Source organism: Cololabis saira, chromosome 14 (genome assembly GCF_033807715.1).
Source record: "Cololabis saira isolate AMF1-May2022 chromosome 14, fColSai1.1, whole genome shotgun sequence".
Taxonomy (NCBI): Eukaryota; Metazoa; Chordata; class Actinopteri; order Beloniformes; family Belonidae; genus Cololabis; species Cololabis saira.
In genome coordinates, this window is record NC_084600.1 from 1,008,994 (window position 1) to 1,028,892 (window position 19,899).

The 19,899-nt window shown below is 39.4% G+C and overlaps 2 protein-coding genes across 5 annotated transcripts in view; one reads left to right on the forward strand and one right to left on the reverse strand.

Moving 5' to 3' along the window:
- Positions 1 to 9,893, forward strand: part of LOC133459438 (transcription factor SPT20 homolog) — a 22,108-nt gene extending 12,215 nt beyond the window's left edge. Inside the window, exons 17-23 of one of the 3 annotated variants that reach the window (XM_061739357.1) lie at positions 307 to 610; positions 698 to 810; positions 2,025 to 2,080; positions 3,364 to 3,474; positions 4,268 to 4,358; positions 4,992 to 5,080; positions 8,909 to 9,893. In XM_061739357.1, coding sequence (XP_061595341.1) covers positions 307 to 610; positions 698 to 810; positions 2,025 to 2,080; positions 3,364 to 3,474; positions 4,268 to 4,358; positions 4,992 to 5,080; positions 8,909 to 9,055 — 911 coding nt within the window. In that variant the 3' untranslated portion in view covers positions 9,056 to 9,893. Of the gene's footprint in view, positions 1 to 306; positions 611 to 694; positions 811 to 2,024; positions 2,081 to 3,363; positions 3,475 to 4,267; positions 4,359 to 4,991; positions 5,081 to 8,908 lie in introns of all 3 variants that reach the window. The other 2 variants (XM_061739356.1, XM_061739359.1) reach the window with 2 other exon arrangements.
- On the reverse strand, positions 9,812 to 16,238 carry LOC133459439 (exosome complex component RRP43-like). Of its 2 annotated transcripts, XM_061739360.1 has the most exons (11): positions 16,211 to 16,238; positions 15,863 to 15,899; positions 14,830 to 14,893; positions 14,683 to 14,756; positions 13,835 to 13,880; positions 13,593 to 13,698; positions 13,455 to 13,500; positions 13,275 to 13,371; positions 11,775 to 11,895; positions 11,587 to 11,693; positions 9,812 to 10,027 (listed from the first exon to the last, which is right to left on the reverse strand). In XM_061739360.1, exons 1-11 carry the CDS (start codon positions 16,225 to 16,227, stop codon positions 9,909 to 9,911), a joined length of 834 nt encoding a protein of 277 aa, XP_061595344.1. In that variant the 5' UTR covers positions 16,228 to 16,238; the 3' UTR covers positions 9,812 to 9,908. The 2 variants fall into 2 exon arrangements, with proteins under 2 accessions (XP_061595344.1, XP_061595345.1); XM_061739361.1 differs by lacking the exon at positions 16,211 to 16,238 and having other exon boundaries at positions 15,811 to 15,879.
- Positions 16,239 to 19,899: the final 3,661 nt, after the last annotated feature.

The window sequence follows — 19,899 nt, forward strand, 5'->3', positions numbered from 1 at the left end:
GGTCTGCGTCGCCTCGACGCGTTGTTACAATTTTTGGGAGGTACACGTCAGTGACGGCGTGTGGTCTGCGTCGACGCGTAGCACACGCCGTAGGCACGGCGTCGTTTTGATGCAGAACCATAACTCAGGCTTTAGTGGGAAAGCGTCAAACCGAGGCGAATTGGGCTGAGTAGGTACTAGTGGAAAAGCGCCAATAGAGGCATGTCAAAACCTCAGTGAGCAGATGTCATCTTCTATATCCAAGTAATCAATGAAACCACTTCCCTGCAAACTTTTGCTTCTGTTTTGACTGACTTTTCTCTCTAGGATCGGGGACCCCCAAACCATCTACCCCCACACCGACTAACACACCGTGCTCAACGCCACACCCCTCAGACTCCCTGTGTGCTCCTCTCTCAGTGACTCCCACCCCCTCAGATCCCGGGATCCAGTCACAGCCTGCCCTCCTCACACCTTTTGCCCAGCAGCAATTGGCTCTAAGCCAACCACTTCCTGTTATGACCATTCCACTGCCCACCATGGGTACGTCCATCACTACAGGAACCACGTCTTCCCAGGTTATGGCCAACCCAGCCGGGCTCAATTTTATTAACGTAGTCAGCTCTGTCTGGTAAGAGATTGAATGGTTTCTGATGCCACATTGTCACGCAGCAGTCACTGCGTCGTTCTTGATGATGTTCTGCTGTTTCTGTAGCAGTCCTCAGACCTTGATGAGCGGCTCCAGCCCCATGTTGGGTCCAGGGCTTAACCTGAGTGGAATCCTGCCACCAGGAGGGTTGATGCCCACCATGCAGTCCGCAGCCCAGGCTGGTAGGAGATGTTTATTGCCATTAGCCTTTTTACTTTTTTTTTGTGATCAATTTTTTATTAAGAATCTCATGGTAACAAGATGATCATAAATGGCATAGAAAATGGAAGCAGTACAGTCAGAGATTCTCTCTTTTTATTATGCTAAAAAAAAAAAAAAAAAAAAAAAAAAACCCCAAACTACAGCAACAATAATAAAACAGACAATTAAACTAAACAAACAGCCAAAACAAAGTGTACATGACACCAGGATAGCCCAGCCCACAAATCGATAAATTACTTTACAATTCAATCAGTTTTGTGGCCATATGTTTTACACATGGTGAAGATAAGAATTGAGCTATCAGCTGATATCACCACCTGGTGATAAATTGGATTAGAGGGCGAGGAAGGATGCCATACAGATCCTTAAATATGGGCTTAAATATATAGGGAGGGTTTACTGGGGACGTCTGGCAGAAGAACCTCTCCCACCTCTGACAGAGCACCACTCTCATCCCAGAGCTATTTTCTGCACTTCCATTCTTGACATGGCTAAGTGGAGCAATCTTGGTATGTCTGTTGGTACCTGCGGTGGCGGTGGTCTTCAAATCCCGTCATGAACGCCCTGGGTAAGGGAGTCCGTCAGGCGGAAGGAATCCTATGGTCTGGATTAGCTCATGGGACTCCAGACAGTAGACGGATACCAGCAGATTTAGCACACTGCATCTTCAGCTGTTGCTGAAACAAAAACTTAGGTGTTTGGGGAGCCAGGTAACGGTTAAATGTCTAATCAGCCAAAACTTGCTATGTAACGCCTTCCTTAACTGTATGTCAGAATAGAATCTAGCAAACGAAACTTAGTTCTTGACCCAGGATATTGCCGTTTAAAGACAGGGACAGATTGACAATTTGTTGAAAGCTGGACTCGTAACAGGAGTCATCATCCATGTCACATGGATGTATAGATAAAATTAAGAGTGTTGTTTGAAAAAACAAATAAAGCATATAAAAATAAATAAATATATGTGTGTGTGTGTGTGTGTGTGTGTGTGTGTGTGTGTGTGTGTGTGTGTGTGTGTGTGTGTGTGTGTGTGTGTGTGTGTGTGTGTGTGTGTGTGTGTGTGTGTGTGTGTGTGTGTGTGTGTGTGTGTGTGTGTGTGTGTGTGTGTGTGTGAAGTAAATATATAATCCTTCTATTCTGTTTTGTAGTTAATTTGACCCTTTCTGTGTTCCAGGGAGTCCTTTTGGCCTTAACAACAGTGCTGGGCTGAGACCATTGAACCTGCTACAGGTACTGTACTCTGTACTCTGTGCTAGTCGTCTGTATTAGAGGCTACGTTGGGATCGGGTCCCGCCGGGTCCCGCGGGACCCGATCCCAATCTGGCGGGAGCGGGCGGTTTGAACTTGTGGAAAAGAACCTCAAACAATGTCTTTACAAAACCAAGACAAAGCAGGTCAGATATTTGGAGAAACTGTGTTTAGTGTCTGTGGAGAATCTTGGAAGAGACGAGGGATTGGAACCAGCAGTCGGTCAGCAGCATTCTCTTCCTCCACAGCAATGTAATGGCCAAGCGATTCATTTGTTAAATTCATTTGTTCCATTTGTTAACTTTGTTTATTTTATGTTATTTATTAGTGTTATTTGAGCCACTCACAGCTACTCTTGTTGCTATAACCTCAATCATAATTGATGCGTGCGCGAAAGGCGAAACAGCTTGTGGATGACAATGATGGATTTGGACCTAACTTTCAGTCAGGTGCCTAAAAACTGTCAATTATCCATCAAGCTCAACAATTATGTTAACATTAAATCAGATAGATTTGCCAGGACATTTCTCTTGCGGGACCGGAGAAGACACTAAATCAATGCATCTCTATTATTGTGCGGCATGAACTCTGAGTTTTGCGGGAATGGATATAAACACTGCGGGAACACACACGTTGCAGGTGCGGGCGGTAATGGTCAGAAATTCAGCAGGAGTGGGATGAAGAAAACCAAAGGCCTCTAGTTTGTATCACTGTAAGGAGCATGCCCCCGGTATTTGTCTTGACGTAATGACCCTCTTGACCCTCACCTGTGTTACCCAACCTGGAACACAGGTGTTTGCATTGGTGGGGCAGCTTAAATATTCTCCTTCACCTCCTTGCAAATGCAGTCTATTGAGCACCGCTTATGAAAGCTGGTCCTTTTCCACAACGGAATGCATCTATTTGTATATATGATGCCTGACTGAAATTTAATGAGTTATTGTGACAAAGTTATTGTCACTTTTTTATTCCTGAACTGCTAAGTGTGTCTTTGGAAACGCTTTTACAAGAGGATTATTGGAAGAAGAAGTAAAGGGGGAAATCTGAGGGCAGTCACAGCTTGTTTAAAGATCATTACATGTGCTGATTATCTGATAGTGGAACAAGTCTGTTTTGAGCACTGTTAATTCTCCCATTTCCTTCTTCCTTTCCTGTCAACTACATGTGCATCATTCCTTTCCCCCTGCCTTTCCCCCATCTGTACCCTACCCTCACTTCATCCTCGTTTCCCTTTGTTTTACCCCCCCCATGTTGTTCATCTCCAGATCCCCACTGGTCCTCTCATCTTTAACTCTCTGCAGCAGCAGCAGCTCCCCCAGTTCTCGCCTCAGCAGAGTCAGTCAGCCACGTCCAGTCCTCAACAGCAGGGGGAGACGGTGAGACATTGACATGCACCTGCAAAAAGTCAAAAACATCACTGAAACAAGAACCATGTTCACTCCAGGATTAAGTAATCAGGCAAGATTGGAGCTGGGGTATTTGCATACGGTCACGTTAGGCTTCCAAATATTTATTTTTCGTTAGCCTCATAGCATAATTGCCTAAGTTGTATTTGAATTCCTTAAAATTAGGCAATTATGCTATGAGCCTAACGATTTGCACATATACAGACTGGGTGGAGTGTGGAAGAGTATTAGGGCTATGCAGGAGAAAAAATATTTGAGAGAGAGTTTTTTTTTTTATTGTGCATTTCGAGAAAAAAGTCGAAATGTTGAGATTAATGTTGAAATTTCGAGAATAAAGTTGAAATACAATTTGGTGAATAAAGTTGAAATGTCTCCTCTGGCCCATCAAATCCAGTTAGAGCGACTGACAGCTCTGCAGCAGCAGCCGTAACTAACTAACTAACTTACATCCTTGGAGTGGAACGTTAAGGGGACGTTTCTGAAGTTATGCAACTGCATATGTGTGATACGTGTTTCAAATCAATATCGTAAAGCCAATTCTTTTATTCTGAACCTTGTCTGAACCCCAACAAAGTTATATACAGTACATAAAATTAAAAACTAAATATTAAAAATATTATAACTAGAAAAATATTCAAACAGTAAAAACAGCAGGATGACAATGATTCCTACTCAAGTCCTTGTTCTGTGTTTTGTTGTCAGCAGCGGTTGCACATCACCATCTTGTTGTACTATTACCCTTGAATTTTGTTTTTGTTTTCAGACGGACCAGGGTTCAGATCCAAGTTTAGGAAACCAGCAAACTGCTGTGATCAACCTGGGTGTTGGAGGCTTCATGCCCCCACAGGCAGCAGGTATAGCCCCTTAAACACACAAATACACAAAATAATAACAGAATAATAACACACGCACTTGATCTTTTTCCACTGAAGTAACACCATCCCATGGACTTGCACTAATAACATTTGTTCTGCATAGTAATTACTGTTCATCAGTACTCAGTCTGTAACTACACGTGATTATTTTGCTGAAGTTAGCAATTGTTCCTCTCAGTGAAGCTTGAAACAACTGACAGGAGAGACTCAACTTCCCCTTCTTCTCTGCTACATTCTCTTTTCCTTTTTCTTATTTTTTATTTATTTATTTATTTATTTTTTGCCCCCCAACCTTATGCCTTTTCCTCTTGCCCTGTATTCTTCTTCCTTCCCTGAATCCTCCATTTTCTCCTCATCCAATTCCTGCTATTTACCCATATTTCATGCACATGGCAATGTACCTGTGCTGCTGACATCCCTGCTTTGTCCTTTCTCTTTCTCCTCTCGTTTGTCTCATCTTTGTATGTTGCCGTGTCCCCCCTCATCTGTATGTGCATCTGCTCTTCTCATCTTTCCCTCCATGCCATCCCCTGCTTCTCTCCCTCTTGCCATCTCCTCCTTCCATCCATCCTTCCCTCTGAGGCTCCCTCTCTCCTCCCCCCCTCCCCTTAGTGCTGTCCCAGTTGGGCTGTGGGCTGGACGGGTCTGGGCCCCCGCTGCCTTCTCCAAGGCTTCAGCAGCAGCACCAGCCACAGATCCAAGTAATACAGCAACATTAACATCCATATACACTGAGACGAGAGTCACAATCCAACTCTCCCTTCCTCTGTTTAGCAGTAAAGTGTGTGTTGTTGTGCTACTGTAATATACAGGACTGTCTCAGAAAATTACAATATTGTGATAAAGTTCTTTATTTTCTGTAATACAATTTAAAAAAAAAAAAAAAAAAGTCATACATTCTGGATTCATTACAAATCAATTGAAATATTGCAAGCCTTTTATTATTTTAATATTCCTGATTATGGCTTACAGTTTAAGATTCCCAGAATATTCTAATTTTTTGAGATAGGATATTTGAGTTTTCTTAAACTGTAAGCCATGATCAGCAATATTAAAATAATAAAAGGCTTGCAATATTTCACTTGATTTGTAATGAATCCAGAATGTATGACATCTTTGTTTTTGTAATTGCATTACAGAAAATCACAATATTCAAATTTTCTGAGACAGTCCTGTAGGAGATAAATAATTACATTAATTTCAAAATGTTTATCCAGGATAAAGCTGACAAGATTTACTTAATCTGTCTTCACTTGCAAGTCTAGCATTTTCCTCAGACCTGGTAGAACTTTAAAGGTCCCATGTTATGCAGTTTTGATCCAGTCATATTGAACAAACCACACAATACAGTTGTTTTACTACGATGGCGACTCAAAAACTCTGCGTTTGTAAGATTGTGCAGTCTGAAATCTGTGTTTTCTGTGTGCTGATGTGAGCACTGTGCCTCCTCCTCCCTCTGCTGGCTGCTTAATCTGCTGGTATTGGTTTCCTTCCTAAACCAATCAGACATGCTTCTGCTGGCAAGGTGCTGTGGTGACAGACGGGCCGTGCTTGGGGTTTACACGACCAATCTGCATATGCAAATATTTGGTTGACTGAGGAGAAAGTCATTCAGCCTCCACTATGCCTGCTCTTTCAAAACTTTAATTTACTGATTAATCAGTGACACATCTCTTACAATGACATTTAAATTGCCTGAAAACGGTGAATACTGTAGTTCAATTCAGTTTTGAACCTTTGGAAATCCACAAAAACGTATGATGGGATATTTAACTGATTTCAAAAATATTATTGAAACAAATATGTGCCCCATCATATTGCATAGGAGCAACAGTGTTACATTTTACACTCTAGGGTCTGCATTGACGTCACTTCCCCACTGGACCAGCCCCCTTACTCTCACTGAGTGGCAAAACATCAGCAAAAACAGCTGCAACTAGTGGAGAAGACGGGATAAAGGCTGATTATTGGCTTAAATTAAAGGCAGTTGGACTTGACAGAGACCCGTACAGTTACCAAGAACCAGTGGTCCATGGACATTAATATTTGGTACAGTTACCAAGAACCAGTGGTCCATGGACATTAATATTTGGTACAGTTACCAAGAACCAGTGGTCCATGGACATTAATATTTGGTACAGTTACCAAGAACCAGTGGTCCATGGACATTAATATTTGGCCACGAATCCAGTTTCCTGATATTTATATGTACTTAATTTCTACGCTGGGGAAATACACGAAGCAAAGCTTGAAGGCTTACTAAAGTCTTGACGCTTGGTCCGACTTCAAGGCAGGATTTGTTGTAGAAATTAAAGTGATGAGGACACCGAACTTTATGATTTGACCGTTTAACGTTAGCTACCCAAAAATCCAACATTACCTGATACAAAATGGGAACCACAGAATCCAGTTGTTTCTGTGAATTGCAGTGATCCATTTGTCTCTCTTAAGCTTATTTTTCGGCAGTCTGTAAAAACTATAACTCAGATTTCTTGCTAAATCTATGAGTACAGTCGATCACACAACAGCTCTTTCCCATTTTAGATGTTTTCCAGTTGCTCAAACTGAAAGTTTACGCTGCCACTCAGTCTTTCTGCCACTCAGTGGGTGTAACTCGCTGTGAAGTCTGTGAATCTGTGACGTCATGCACATTCCCTCTATACAGTTGAAAAGAGAAACTATGACCAGAGCTCCTCTTTCATATAGGGTCCCCTTTACAACATGTTTGTGTTTAAGATTCTATTGATCCTGTGTTTTGTTGGGTTGGTTGATAGACTGATATAGTCCCAGTTCACCCAGAAACCTGCACTTCAGAGCTTCCAACTGCAGCAACTAACAGGGAGGCAGGCATGAATTTACACAGCACTTAGCTAAAGGATCTGAAACGGCTACTGGCTCCATCCCACTGAAGTGTTGCTGTTTGCAGCATCGTACAAATGATGAGCTGTGGGACTGCAAGCATGCATCAGTATTTTTCAAGGGTTTTTTTCTTTTTTCTCCCCAGTCAAAGTTGCTGACTTACTCTCTGAGCAGTTGCTAAGCTGCATGTTTGTTTTGCTGGGATTACAGCCCACAATTTCATTTTCCAGATGATGATGATGCTCCTCGACTCATGCCTCACTCCCCAACACTTCCCCTTCCTTCCTTCTGCAACCCATTAACTTCTTCTCTGTACCTCTCCACACACTCCTCTTGTATGTTGTATGTAATGGGCTTTAGTTCAGCTTCACTAATCCACGCCTCTGTCGCACTAAATATGCTGAAGATGTTTGATTCCCAGAGCCAGTTAACCTTTCCCCACGCAGGAGATGTTTATACAGGACTGTCTCAGAAAATTACAATATTGTGATAAAGTTCTTTATTTTCTGTAATGCAATTAAAAAAACAAAAATGTCATAGATTCTGGATTCATTACAAATCAACTGAAATATTGCAAGCCTTTTATTATTTTAATATTGCTGATTATGGTTTACAGTTTAAGATTAAGGCCCCGTTTACACGGAGCAAAAACTGAGGCGTTTTCATGCGTTTTGGCCGTTAGTTTACACGAAAACGGAGCTCAAAGTCACCAAAAACAATCATTTCTGAAAACTCCGGCCAAACAGGAGATTTTCAAAAACTCTGTTTTCACGTTTGCGTCTAAACAGAGGAAAACAGAGATTTAGGCTTCAGAACGTCACGTTATGCAACAGAAACGTCACCAGCGTCATGTGTGCGACCTGTGTTTACAATTAGTTAGGCCACCGTCAATATTTTCTTGTATTTTACCTGTTTTATATTCTAAAGTCACACTTAAAAGTAACCCCACTTCTCTGTCACTCCAAACGAAAGACTCTCGTTCCTTCTTGGAAGTAAAGCCTGAATTATGGTCCCGCGTTAAATCGACGCAGAGCCTACGGCGTAGGGTACGCGGCGATGCGCGCCGTACGTTGTGCGTCACCGTGTACCCTACGCTGTAAGCTCTGCGTTTGTGTAACGCAGAACCACAAATCAGCCTTAACTGGAACTTACACGTGTCATTTGTTGATGTTTTTTCCAGGATTCTGATTGGCTGGCATGACGTTAACAGCGTATTTATGCGGATTAGTGTAAATGAAGAGATTTTGAAAACGATCTCGTGTAAACGATGGAATTTTTCAAAACGTAGTGGGGGAAATATCAATTTTTGTAAATACCCGGCTATGTGGAAACGGGGCCTAAGATTCCCAGAATATTCTAATTTTTTGAGATAGGATATTTGAGTTTTCTTAAGCTGTAAGCCATAATCAGCAATATTAAAATAATAAAAGGCTTGCAATATTTCAGTTGATTTGTAATGAATCCAGAATGTATGACATTTTTGCATTACAGAAAATAAAGGACTTTATCACAATATTTTCTGAGACAGTCCTGTGTATATATACATACATATAGATATAGACGTTAGATAAACTGACAAGTCTTTTTTATGTTGTTTTATGTAGCTAGTAGTGAATGCACTGAAAATCTCCTGATATTGTTTTTGTTTTTCCACTTTTTTTGCTGAACAGTTGCAATTCTTGCAGCACCAAATGCAGCAGCAGCAAATGGCTATGGGAGCAGCGGCTCCTCAGGGGGGAGCGCCGCGGCAACATACCGCCAGCCAGCCAAGAAGTAAGAGGAAGAGGAGCACACCGCAGCCCCTCCCCAAGTCCTGACAGACTCACATCACACTAACACCTTCCCCAGCTCCGTACGGACAGGAATGATCCACACTGGCCTCTTCGTCTGTCTCAGTGTGGACAGCAGGCAGAAAAAAAAAGACATATTTGTCCCTTTGTCGTTTTCTATCATGACAAATTTGTAATGCTTCTCAGAGGTTTTGGAAATCCAAAACTTTGTTCACCGTAGAGGATGGGGTTTCTACAACGGACGGCCCTAAAGAAACTTTAAGTGATATTTTTGGAGATGGTTCTTCTAGGTAGTGGGCTTCCACAATAACGTATTGTCCCTTCAGGAAGACTTCTCACTGTGGAGGCCCTGCGGACTGAGAGGATCAAGAGTAGACGTTTCTCAGAGGATTTCTGCACAAGGCTGCCAAATCCTCCCGCCTCTGCTCGGTTGAACCCTGTAGAAACAGCTTTTTTTAAGCACGGATCCCTGCTGAGCTTCTCGACACCAAATCCTCCATATAACCACGATGTGTGAAAATGCAAATCTGATCTTGGAATAGTGCCTGGGGGCTGCTCTCTACCTCTCAGTCTGTTGGAAGTCTTTCTTCTGTTAGTCCCAGCACAGGGCTCACACAAGGACTCAAGATCATCATGCAAGATGGTGTGGTGGCTTTTGTACAGCATATTTTTTAAAAGATGCATTTCCTTTTAAATCAGTTCAGGAGCCACGGGCGTATTCTTACAAGGCGTCAGCTGAGCGTGAGACATTTCTGGACACTGAGAAATAATTTTTTTAAGCAGTCTTTGTCAGCAGTTTTATTGTTATTAAAAAAAAAAAGAATATATATTGACAGTGGAAAATACAGCTTTTAGATAAAAATTATATTTTGAGTGTGTTTTATTGTGCTGTTGTGACACTGTTTACAACTTTGTCGATGAGTTTCTGGATCTCTTTCTGTCGTAGCGTTGCTCGGCTGATGCAGTCCTGCAGCTTCTCCGCCGACAGCGAAACGCCACCTGAGAACAAAACACAACCGTTAGCAGGAGTTCAACCTCAGAATAACCAGAGATCTGCTTTAAACTTGTATTTTGGAGGAAGTGTCAACTTTAGGATTTACTCCTAAAATGTTATAATTATCCATTCGCTGAACACATGTTGAAGCCTTTGAGCACTGGTTTCTACGGGGCAGCATTTGCAAGAAAGCACAAAACGCCTAACTACAAAACCTCCTCACTGACTACGTTTACATGCAGTCAAAATTGGGGTTACGGTGAATATTCCGGTTACTGGAACATTGGGAATAATCTGTTTCCATGCGTGAGCAAACAATAACAGCAGCATGGCAGATAATGAACAGCCCACTAGAAGTCGTTTTGTTTCTCGGCCCTGTAGTTCGCCTTTTCCAGCGGAGCTTGATCTGGTCTGGCGTTCGTACAAATCCTGCTTTGCGCAACTTTTCGCTCACCTTTTTGTAAATCTGCCTATCCCGGTACTTTCTACCGTCTACAAATGCCAAAATATTCATATCTTTCATTACATTTATGAAGTGATTAGTCTCCTCCTGGTCTTGTGTTTCTCCGTGTTTATAAGAACTTCCCAGACTCAAAAGACCAAGATTCCTTGTGAACAGAGCATGAGCAGAAAACAAATTCCTGATCCGTTTGATGGGGATATTCCATTTGGCGTTTACATGACCCAATATTCAGGTTTTAAAAGGAGTAACCCAGGGGTCATATTCGGGTTTTTAAAAACCAGAATATGAGCAAATTCCGGTTATTCAAAGGGGTTATTGGTGTTTACATGGCCGTGCAAAACCGGGTTATTGCTAATATTCCGGTTAGAAAAGGGTTATTGATGCATGGAAACGTAGTCAGTGCTCTCTGAGAGATGCAGGAAGATGGGAGAAAAATGATGATGGATCAAACTGCTACCTCCAATATTTTTATATTAAGTGAACCATTTAAATTTGTTAAGTGTGTATTCTTTTAACAAAATAGCAGCATCTTATTCTCAATTATTGTTCCTAACGATTAGAAATTCCTAATAAGTTAAAGAGGGCTGTAACGATTCGTCGACGTTGTCGGCAAAAATCGATAATCAAAATTGTCGACAATGTCGCCAGACGTGTTTTTCCAACGGAGTGAGGCGTGTCACTTCAATACAATCTTTGCTGAGAGTCGCGCATGCACGATAGCGTCTCAGTGCAGCTGCGGGTAATAAAACTTAAAAAGTTTGGGAGCATTTTAGCCTGGATACCCCGAATAAAAAGATTACTTGCAAGGTTTGCAAAGCCGACCTTCCTCATCACGGAGCACGCCGGTAATGCATTTGAAAATGCACGTCGGAGTGTTGAACGAAACGGACCCGCCTTGGTAAGATATTAAGCGTATTTTGTGCCATCTTTCTTGTGTTTATTATCATTTGCCACATAATTAATGCAACCTCATACTAAATTTTTTTTAAAATTACTAATTATCCGATTAGTCGACTAATCGTTTCAATAGTCGGTGACTAGTCGACTCTTAAAATAGTCGTTAGTTGCAGCCCTAGAGGGCTGCCCCACGCTGTTCCTGACCTGGTTTGTGTACAGCGCAGAGTCGGCCCTCCTCGTCCGTCACCACGGAGAGCTGCGCGGTGGCCAGGCGCTCTTCCTCCGCCGTGGGGTCTACGATCAGTATGGAGCTGCACACAGCAGGCCGGGATCAGCACACACACTTTACCAGTTTACAATTAGAATTGTGTTTAAATTAGAGACACACTTACTCATCAAAGACACAAAAAGAGGTCCCAACCGGATGCTTGTGAACATGCAGCCCGTGTCTCACTTTCAAATTCACCTCTGGTGCACATGTGTCTTTGTTGATGGTGATTTCTGGCAGTCGTGCTGTTGGGAAACGGTTACGTTAGAAGACGACAAAAACCTCTCGCTTCGTAGCCAAAGTTGGAAGTATGAGGATATGTAACATCACAGGTGCATAATAGGAAAAATGACTAGATCTAGACTGAAATGCATAACTGTGTATTTCTTTTCAATTCTGGCAACAGTAACAGTCTATACAGGGAATGTGCATGACGTCACAGATGAGACTTCACGTTACGTCGACTGAGTGGAAGCGTAAACTTTCAGTTTGAGCAACTGGAAAACATCTAAAATGGGAAAGAGCTGTTGTGTGATCGACTAGATTTAGCAAGAAATCAGAGTTATCGTTTTACAGACTGCCGAAAAATAAGCCTAAGAAAGACAAATGGATCGCTGCAATTCACAGAAACAACTGGATTCCAGACACCGAAACGTGGATTTGTGGTTCCTATTTTGTATCAGGTAATGTTGGATTTTTGGGTAGCTAACGTTAAACGGTCAAATCATAAAATTCTGTGTCCTCATCAGTTATTTAGTTAGTTAATATTTATTTCGGTCAATCACAAACATAAAAATCAAGAAACAAGATAACACAGGTTTTTCCCTGGTCAACATTGTGATTATTTTGACTGAAAAGGTCTGGGCTTGAAGCATTAAGCTTATCTTGCCCACCTTTTAACAGAATAGAATATACAAAAAAAACGAATGAAGTATCATAAGTCTACACAAAATAATAATAATAATAATAATAGTAATAATGACGATGATAATAATAATAGTAATAATAATAATAGCTTAAATAACCAATAATAGTAATAGTGATAATAATAATGATAGGTCTGAAAACAAACCAACAAATCCTGCCTTGAAGTCGGACCAAGCGTCAAGACTTTTGTAAGCCTTCAAGCTTTGCTTTGTGTATTTCCCCGGCGTAGAAATTAAGTTCATATAAATATCAGGAAATTGGATTCGTGGCCAAATATTAATGTCCATGGACCACTGGTTCTTGGTAACTGTACCAAATATTAATGTCCATGGACCACTGGTTCTTGGTAACTGTACCAAATATTAATGTCCATGGACCACTGGTTCTTGGTAACTGTACCAAATATTAATGTCCATGGACCACTGGTTCTTGGTAACTGTACCAAATATTAATGTCCATGGACCACTGGTTCTTGGGGTAACTGTACCAAATATTAATGTCCATGGACCACTGGTTCTTGGGGTAACTGTACGGGTCACTGTCAAGTCCAACTGCCTTTAATTTAAGCCGATAATCAGCTGTTATCCCGTCTTCTCCACTAGTTGCAGTCATTTTTGCCACTCGGTAAGGGGGCTGGTCCAGTGGGAAAGTGACGTCAATGCATTCTCTCTATTACTTCAATTCTAACAGTACATACTGTTCTTGAGAGCAGCCAGCAGGGCGATGATACAAGCATCCAGGATGTTCCCATCATAGTCGAGACACATGATGTCACAGTAGAGCACCCAGCAGAGCTGCAACAAGAACCAGCACAACTTCAGCTTAATTACTACCATCACAATCAACCGTCAACGTCTGCAACGGTCCATCTATTTACCTTCCCCCTGTCGATGCACAGGTCCTCCGCCTTAATCACCTCTGAGCTGTAACCAGTACAAAAACATTATCTGTGCTGAATTTGACCGGATGCGGTGTAGAATGGAAACGACAACAATTACTTTAAAATCTGTGGCACCTTTCAATGACGTCAGCGACGAACTGGCTGGCGGCCTGGGCCTGTTCTCCCGGAGGGCCGGGCCGGAACCGCGACGAACACAACGGCGGCAGGTCCACGTTGGGCACTACAGACGACAGAGAGAACATGCACTCAATAGATATTTGCTCATTTTTATAATAAAGAATGTCGTCACATACTGGAAAGAAGTACAAAATCAAAGCAAGGAGTGTATTAACACTTCAAATCTGTACTGTATTTACCAATGTAACCTTTAGCAGGTGCCTCCACTGTAGGGTTTGCCAGCTCCTGCAAATGAAGCAAAAAAAAGGCTTAAAAACATGTGGGTAATTCTAGGATTTCTTAGCCTGAGATAAGGCAGTCCAAAGTGTGATTTATTACTATTCTCCTTGTCTTCATCTTAATTCACACTTTATATAAACAGTGGCGCCACCAGGGGTGGCCATGGCCCCCCCTACAGATTTGCTGGCCACCCCACTGGCCACAATAAAAAAAAAAAAAAAAACACTTGCCGGTCACATAGATTCTATCGTCAGTTGCGTTTCATCCCAAATCATTTGGGCCAAATGCATCAGTAGGTGTTTCTTTAAGTATTTCTGAGCCTAATAATAAAAAATATAAATAAATAAAATATATTATATAATAATATATATATTATATAATATATTTATTTATATTTTTATAATAAAATATATATATATTATATATAATAAAATAAATATGATATATTAAAAATGCATATATATATATATATATATATATATATATATATATATATATATATATATATATATATATATATATATATATATATATATATATATATATATGCCTTAGGTTTTTACCAACATGGTATTAACCATTAATATATATGCAGACAAGTTAGAAAGTAAAAAAAAAAAAAAGTATTTCTGAGTCTGTATACTACAACAGTATAATAAAATCCTGTAATGATGGCTTTTAGTTTTGGTGTCCACCCCAAGAATTTAAGTGGCCCCATCTGGCCCCCCCTAGGAAACATTTTTGGAGGCGTCCCAGTGTACAAATGGCTGCCTGGACTGGAATTTGGAACTTATGACACTTAACGTACCGCTTTGATGCCACAGATGATGGTGGTGTTTCCCATCTTCACCAAGGCTGAGCCATCAGCGGTGGATATGGACCCTGCACAGAGACGGGGGGGGGCAGTCAGGACCGAGGAAAAGCTCTGAAACAACCAGTCACAAGTTCACCTCACCTATGTTCAGAGTTGTGGTTCGGAATTCAGACAGCTCCCGTCCATCTGGTCGGCAGTTTTCTTTCTGAGAGGGGAACGTTTGCAGATCAAATGACGCTCAAGTCAGTGATACGCAGAGGTGTATAATCCAGGTCCATAAAGTAAAAATCCAGTCCAGCAGTTGTTCCAAGCATCACTAAACCAGCTCATCTGCAGGTAGATGGTTTTTAGTGAAAACCTCTGTTCTAAATGTACTGGCTGGTCCAGAAACATGGCAGCGTTTTTACTTTATGGCACCTGGATTACAGGACTGTCTCAGAAAATTAGAATATTGTGATAAAGTTCTTTATTTTCTGTAATGCAATTAAAAAAACAAAAATGTCATACATTCTGGATTCATTACAAATCAACTGAAATATTGCAAGCCTTTTATTATTTTAATATTGCTGATCATGGCTTACAGTTTAAGAAAACTCAAATATCCTATCTCAAAAAATTTGAATATTCTGGGAATCTTAATCTTAAACTGTAAACCATAATCAGCAATATTAAAATAATAAAAGGCTTGCAATATTTCAGTTGATTTGTAATGAATCCAGAATGTATGACATTTTTGTTTTTGTAATTGCATTACAGAAAATCACAATATTCTAATTTTCTGAGACAGTCCTGTATACACCTCTGGAATGTGCTTTGATGTTGTTTTTTACTAAATAAAAAATAGCTTTGAATCAATCTTAAATTAAGACCAATTTTGAAATGGGTCAGTCTCAAAGTACCATTAGTCAAATAATTGTCTTTACATTAAGCTGATATTTGTTCATTAAAACATATACCTGTGGATCAGCAAGTACATTTTAAACAGGTGTTTTCACTAACAACCATCTACCTGCAGAGGAGCTGGTTTAGTGATGGTTGGAACAACTGCTGGACTGGATTTTTACTTTATGGCACCTGGATTATACACCTCTGATGATACATATGCAGAAGAAATACATTTACTCAGATAAAGTCAGTGGCATGAAATGGATTGAAACGGGGGGGAAACACGAACCAGAAAACTCCTGTGATACTCCAGAGGCTCCGCAGTCCTGCAAGTACAAACACGTGTTCAAACACAAAACGCCATTGAAACTACTGAAAATGTGGTGGATACGTACTGCTTTGTGAGTATGGGAAATATTTAGCAGGATTTTTTTAATATCTACTAAAATCTAAATTACTTTACCGGACATCCACGCACAGACTAACAGAAGTTCGCTTTCCCTAAACCCACTATGACATGCTTTATAAAATACAATGTGGTCGTATCTAACGCTAACATCTCAGTAATTTCTAAGGCAAAAAAATCAAGCCCAAAGCTGTATTTTTCGTTAAAAACTCAAAGTTTCAGCGATCTTACTTGAAACCAGCCGCCATGATGTTTTGATTTACCACGTGGGTTTGGACTACGGTGGCCGCGAGGGTGCAAAGCGCGGAATCAAAAAACGTTTCAATTCAATTTTAAACACCCTATTGATCTCCGAGTGGAAATTAATTATGATCAGTAGCCTACTCGAGTTTTAAAAATAATTCAGGGGGGTGGTGGATTTTATCATATGATAATTTGTGCTGATTACAAATAATATAATATATTACAAATAATAGCACTGACCAAAACACCTGCAGAAATACTGCAGGAATGACATAGCAGCAGTTAAATGCAGCCTTCTGTAAGCTTTAAATATCCACTGGGCTTACATCAAATACATCAAAACACAACAATAAAAAACAGTTTTCTGAACTTATCAATATGACTCTGTCCTTCACAGGATAAGTAAAATGGATCACTGCAAAAACTCACAATCTTAACAAGAATATTTGTCTTATTTCTAGTTAAAATGTCTCATTTTAAGTTTTCACCTGTTTCAAGTAGATTTTCACTTGAAATACGTAGAAAAATCTGCCAGTGGAACAAGATTGTTTTGCTTGTAATGAGAAGATAAATCTTGTCCCACTGGCAGATTTTTCTACTTATTTAAAGTGAAAATTTACTTGAAACAGGTGAAAATTGTCCAATGAGTTATTTTTCTGGTGTTATTTTTCTGGTGATGACTCTAAATGTTGAAATAGCAGTAAAACCACATTCACTGATGAAATGACATAAGGGATGGAAAGGGGGGATGGCAGTTTTACAGGGGGGATGATTTGGACCGTTTTTATTTCAGGGGGGGATGCCATCCCCCCTCAACCCCCTCAACTCCAGTACTGATTATGATTATATTATAATAATACTTTTAGTTAGAAATTATTTCGTCTTTTTTTAATATTCAAATATTCTACATTAAACTCAATAAACCATCTAAAACCTTCCTCTAAAGATTCTCAACAAATATAAAACCTGCACATATACCTTTACAATGAGCTGCAGGATGTCCTTTCTATATTTACTAAAATTATTTTTGCTTTTTTAGTATCGTATAGTATTTGTGTATTAGCATTGAGATTCTGGTATTTATTTCAGGAAGTGATTACATTTCACATTAGATACTCGCTGACTGTAATGTAAAAACCAAACCGGTCCTTATACCCACATAGAAACTGAACCACTATTTTCTGACCTATAATATATGGACTTGTTGTCTTTTTTTATTTATTTTTGTTTGTAAACGCTCTCCTGTGTCTGATTCCCTGTGGTGTATATTTGTAGTTCTGTGAATACAATTTTGGTTCATCCTTCCAAATTGCATTCATAATATAATATGAAGAGTAGACAACATCCTTAATTTTAAGATTAGGCTTGAAGCATTTTTACTCAGGGCTGGCTCAGATGAATCTGTTATACTGTGACAGGGCAGTGCTTGTAATTCCATGCAATTCATTTCATTTTATTTTTATTTCAGAATCAGAATCAGAATCAGAATCATCTTTATTGGCCAGGTTCGAACATTGTCCAACAAGGAATTTGACTCCGGTAGTTTCGCTCTCTATGGTCTTAAAGGTAAACAATAAACAAATGAACAATAGACAAATAGACAATAGACAAATGTGGAATTTCTATATACAAAAATTATAAACATTTTAAGGTGCAGCAGTTTGAGGTAGTGAGAATTTATTCCGCTCATGGAAATATACAAACAAAAAAAACAAAAAAGTAAAATGACAACACAATCAAAAGCATATTCCATAACCAGAAAGGAGCAGGAAGAAGAAAATCTTATTCTACCTGCCCCTCCCTCAGAACAACATTGAACAATAATAACAGATGGTCTGCACAATTACTTAGTTAACATCACAAAGAAAGAAAAACAAAAAAATCTAAGATTGTCTGTCTCCATACGCATATATTATAAATTTTAACTATTTCATCCATACATTGCTATTTTTTTCTCTTTAAATTTCTTTTTAAACTGAAATATGTTTATACAGCCCTTTAAATCATAATGTAATGAATTCCATAACTTAATTCCAAGAACAGAAACACTCATCTGCTTTAAAGTTGTTCGGGCAAATACATGTTTAAAATTAAATTTTCTACGACTATCTTCGTTATTTAAACTGAAAGTAAACATGTATTGTACGTTTTCTGGTAATGCTTTACATTTAGCTGTTACATGATTGTGAGTGTCTGTAACTTAACTAAATCATTAGTTTCAGTAATCTTGATTCAATAAATAATCTGTTGGTGTGTTCTCTGTAACGCGTATTGTAAATAACTCTAAGTCTTTTCTGTAATAAACATAAAGGATTCATATTAGTTGGATATGTGTTGCCCCAGACTGCAACACAATAAGTTAAATAAGACAAAATTAATGAACAATATAAAATTCTCATTACTGTATGATTTAACACAAACTTAGCCTTATTCAAAACAAAAATATTTTTGCACACTTTTGATTTTACATGAGCTATATGAGCTTTCCATGTCAATTTATCATCTATAATAACACCTAAAAACCTAAATTTTGATACTCTATCAATTAAAACTCTAAATTCATTTTGCACGTGTCCTTGCCGTTTGTGGGTTTCCTTATACTATTCTGCAGGCATTGGTTACTCTGGAGCTGCTTGTGTCAGATCAGTGGTAGCCGTCCAGATAGTAAAGAAAGTTAAGCCCAAACATAGTCCATATCTGGAGTTTCTTTGACCCAGATTTGGTCTGGAATAATGGTGCTAACTTAGGTTAAGTGTGGCCGCTTAAAGTCAGCAATATAACTCAGCACAATCTCCATTTTACGCTGGTCTTTTGGTCACATGTTGTATTGCCCATTACTTGTCCTACTCCGTGTCAAAGCTACATCTGACATCTGGGCCACATGTTGCCCGTACAAGAATTATCGCAGCCTGGGTTTGGTCCTGGTTCCTGAGCTTTTGACAACATCTGGCTCAAAAACCACTGCCAAGAGAGCCAAAACTAGAGCCTCCGGTTTTGAGTGCATTTGACTCAACAAGTTTTATTTTCTTACTTCTTGCTGTTTTTCTGGGGTTTTTTTTTGTTTGTTTTTACAAACAAATAGGAACATTCTGGCTCTGAACTAACCTTTGGATAGGCTAAATGACACCACAGCTGCATAAATCTAACTGAAGTTTACATTATAAATAGTGTATAATTGTATCAGGTTATGTGTTAAACTTTTAATGTCTGTCATAAACATCTTAAACTCATTTCATGAAATTATATTCATTATTATGCATTATTATTTATATTTGTATGTCGCTGTTTTTGCTAAAGTGTTATCGAACAAATACAATTTTAAGATATTTTTTTTAATCTTTTTTTTTAAAACAATACAAGGTTGTGGTGTATCAGACATTAATAAGATGACATTAAAAAATTAATGAAATATGTTTTTCTTTTTTTATTGCTTAAAAGAAATTGCAGAGCACCAACTAAGCATCGTGTCAGTGTCTCTCCTGTCCACCAGGCCCTGGTCCAGCTTCCTTCCTTCCTAAAGGGGAGTTTTTACCTACAGGTGTTTATGTAATAATTGCTCGGGGGTTTATGTTCTGGGTCTCTGGAAAGATCCTATACCATATAGGATGGCTTACAGTTTAAGATTAAGATTCCCAGAATATTCAAATTTTTTTAGAATGGATATTTGAGTTTTCTTA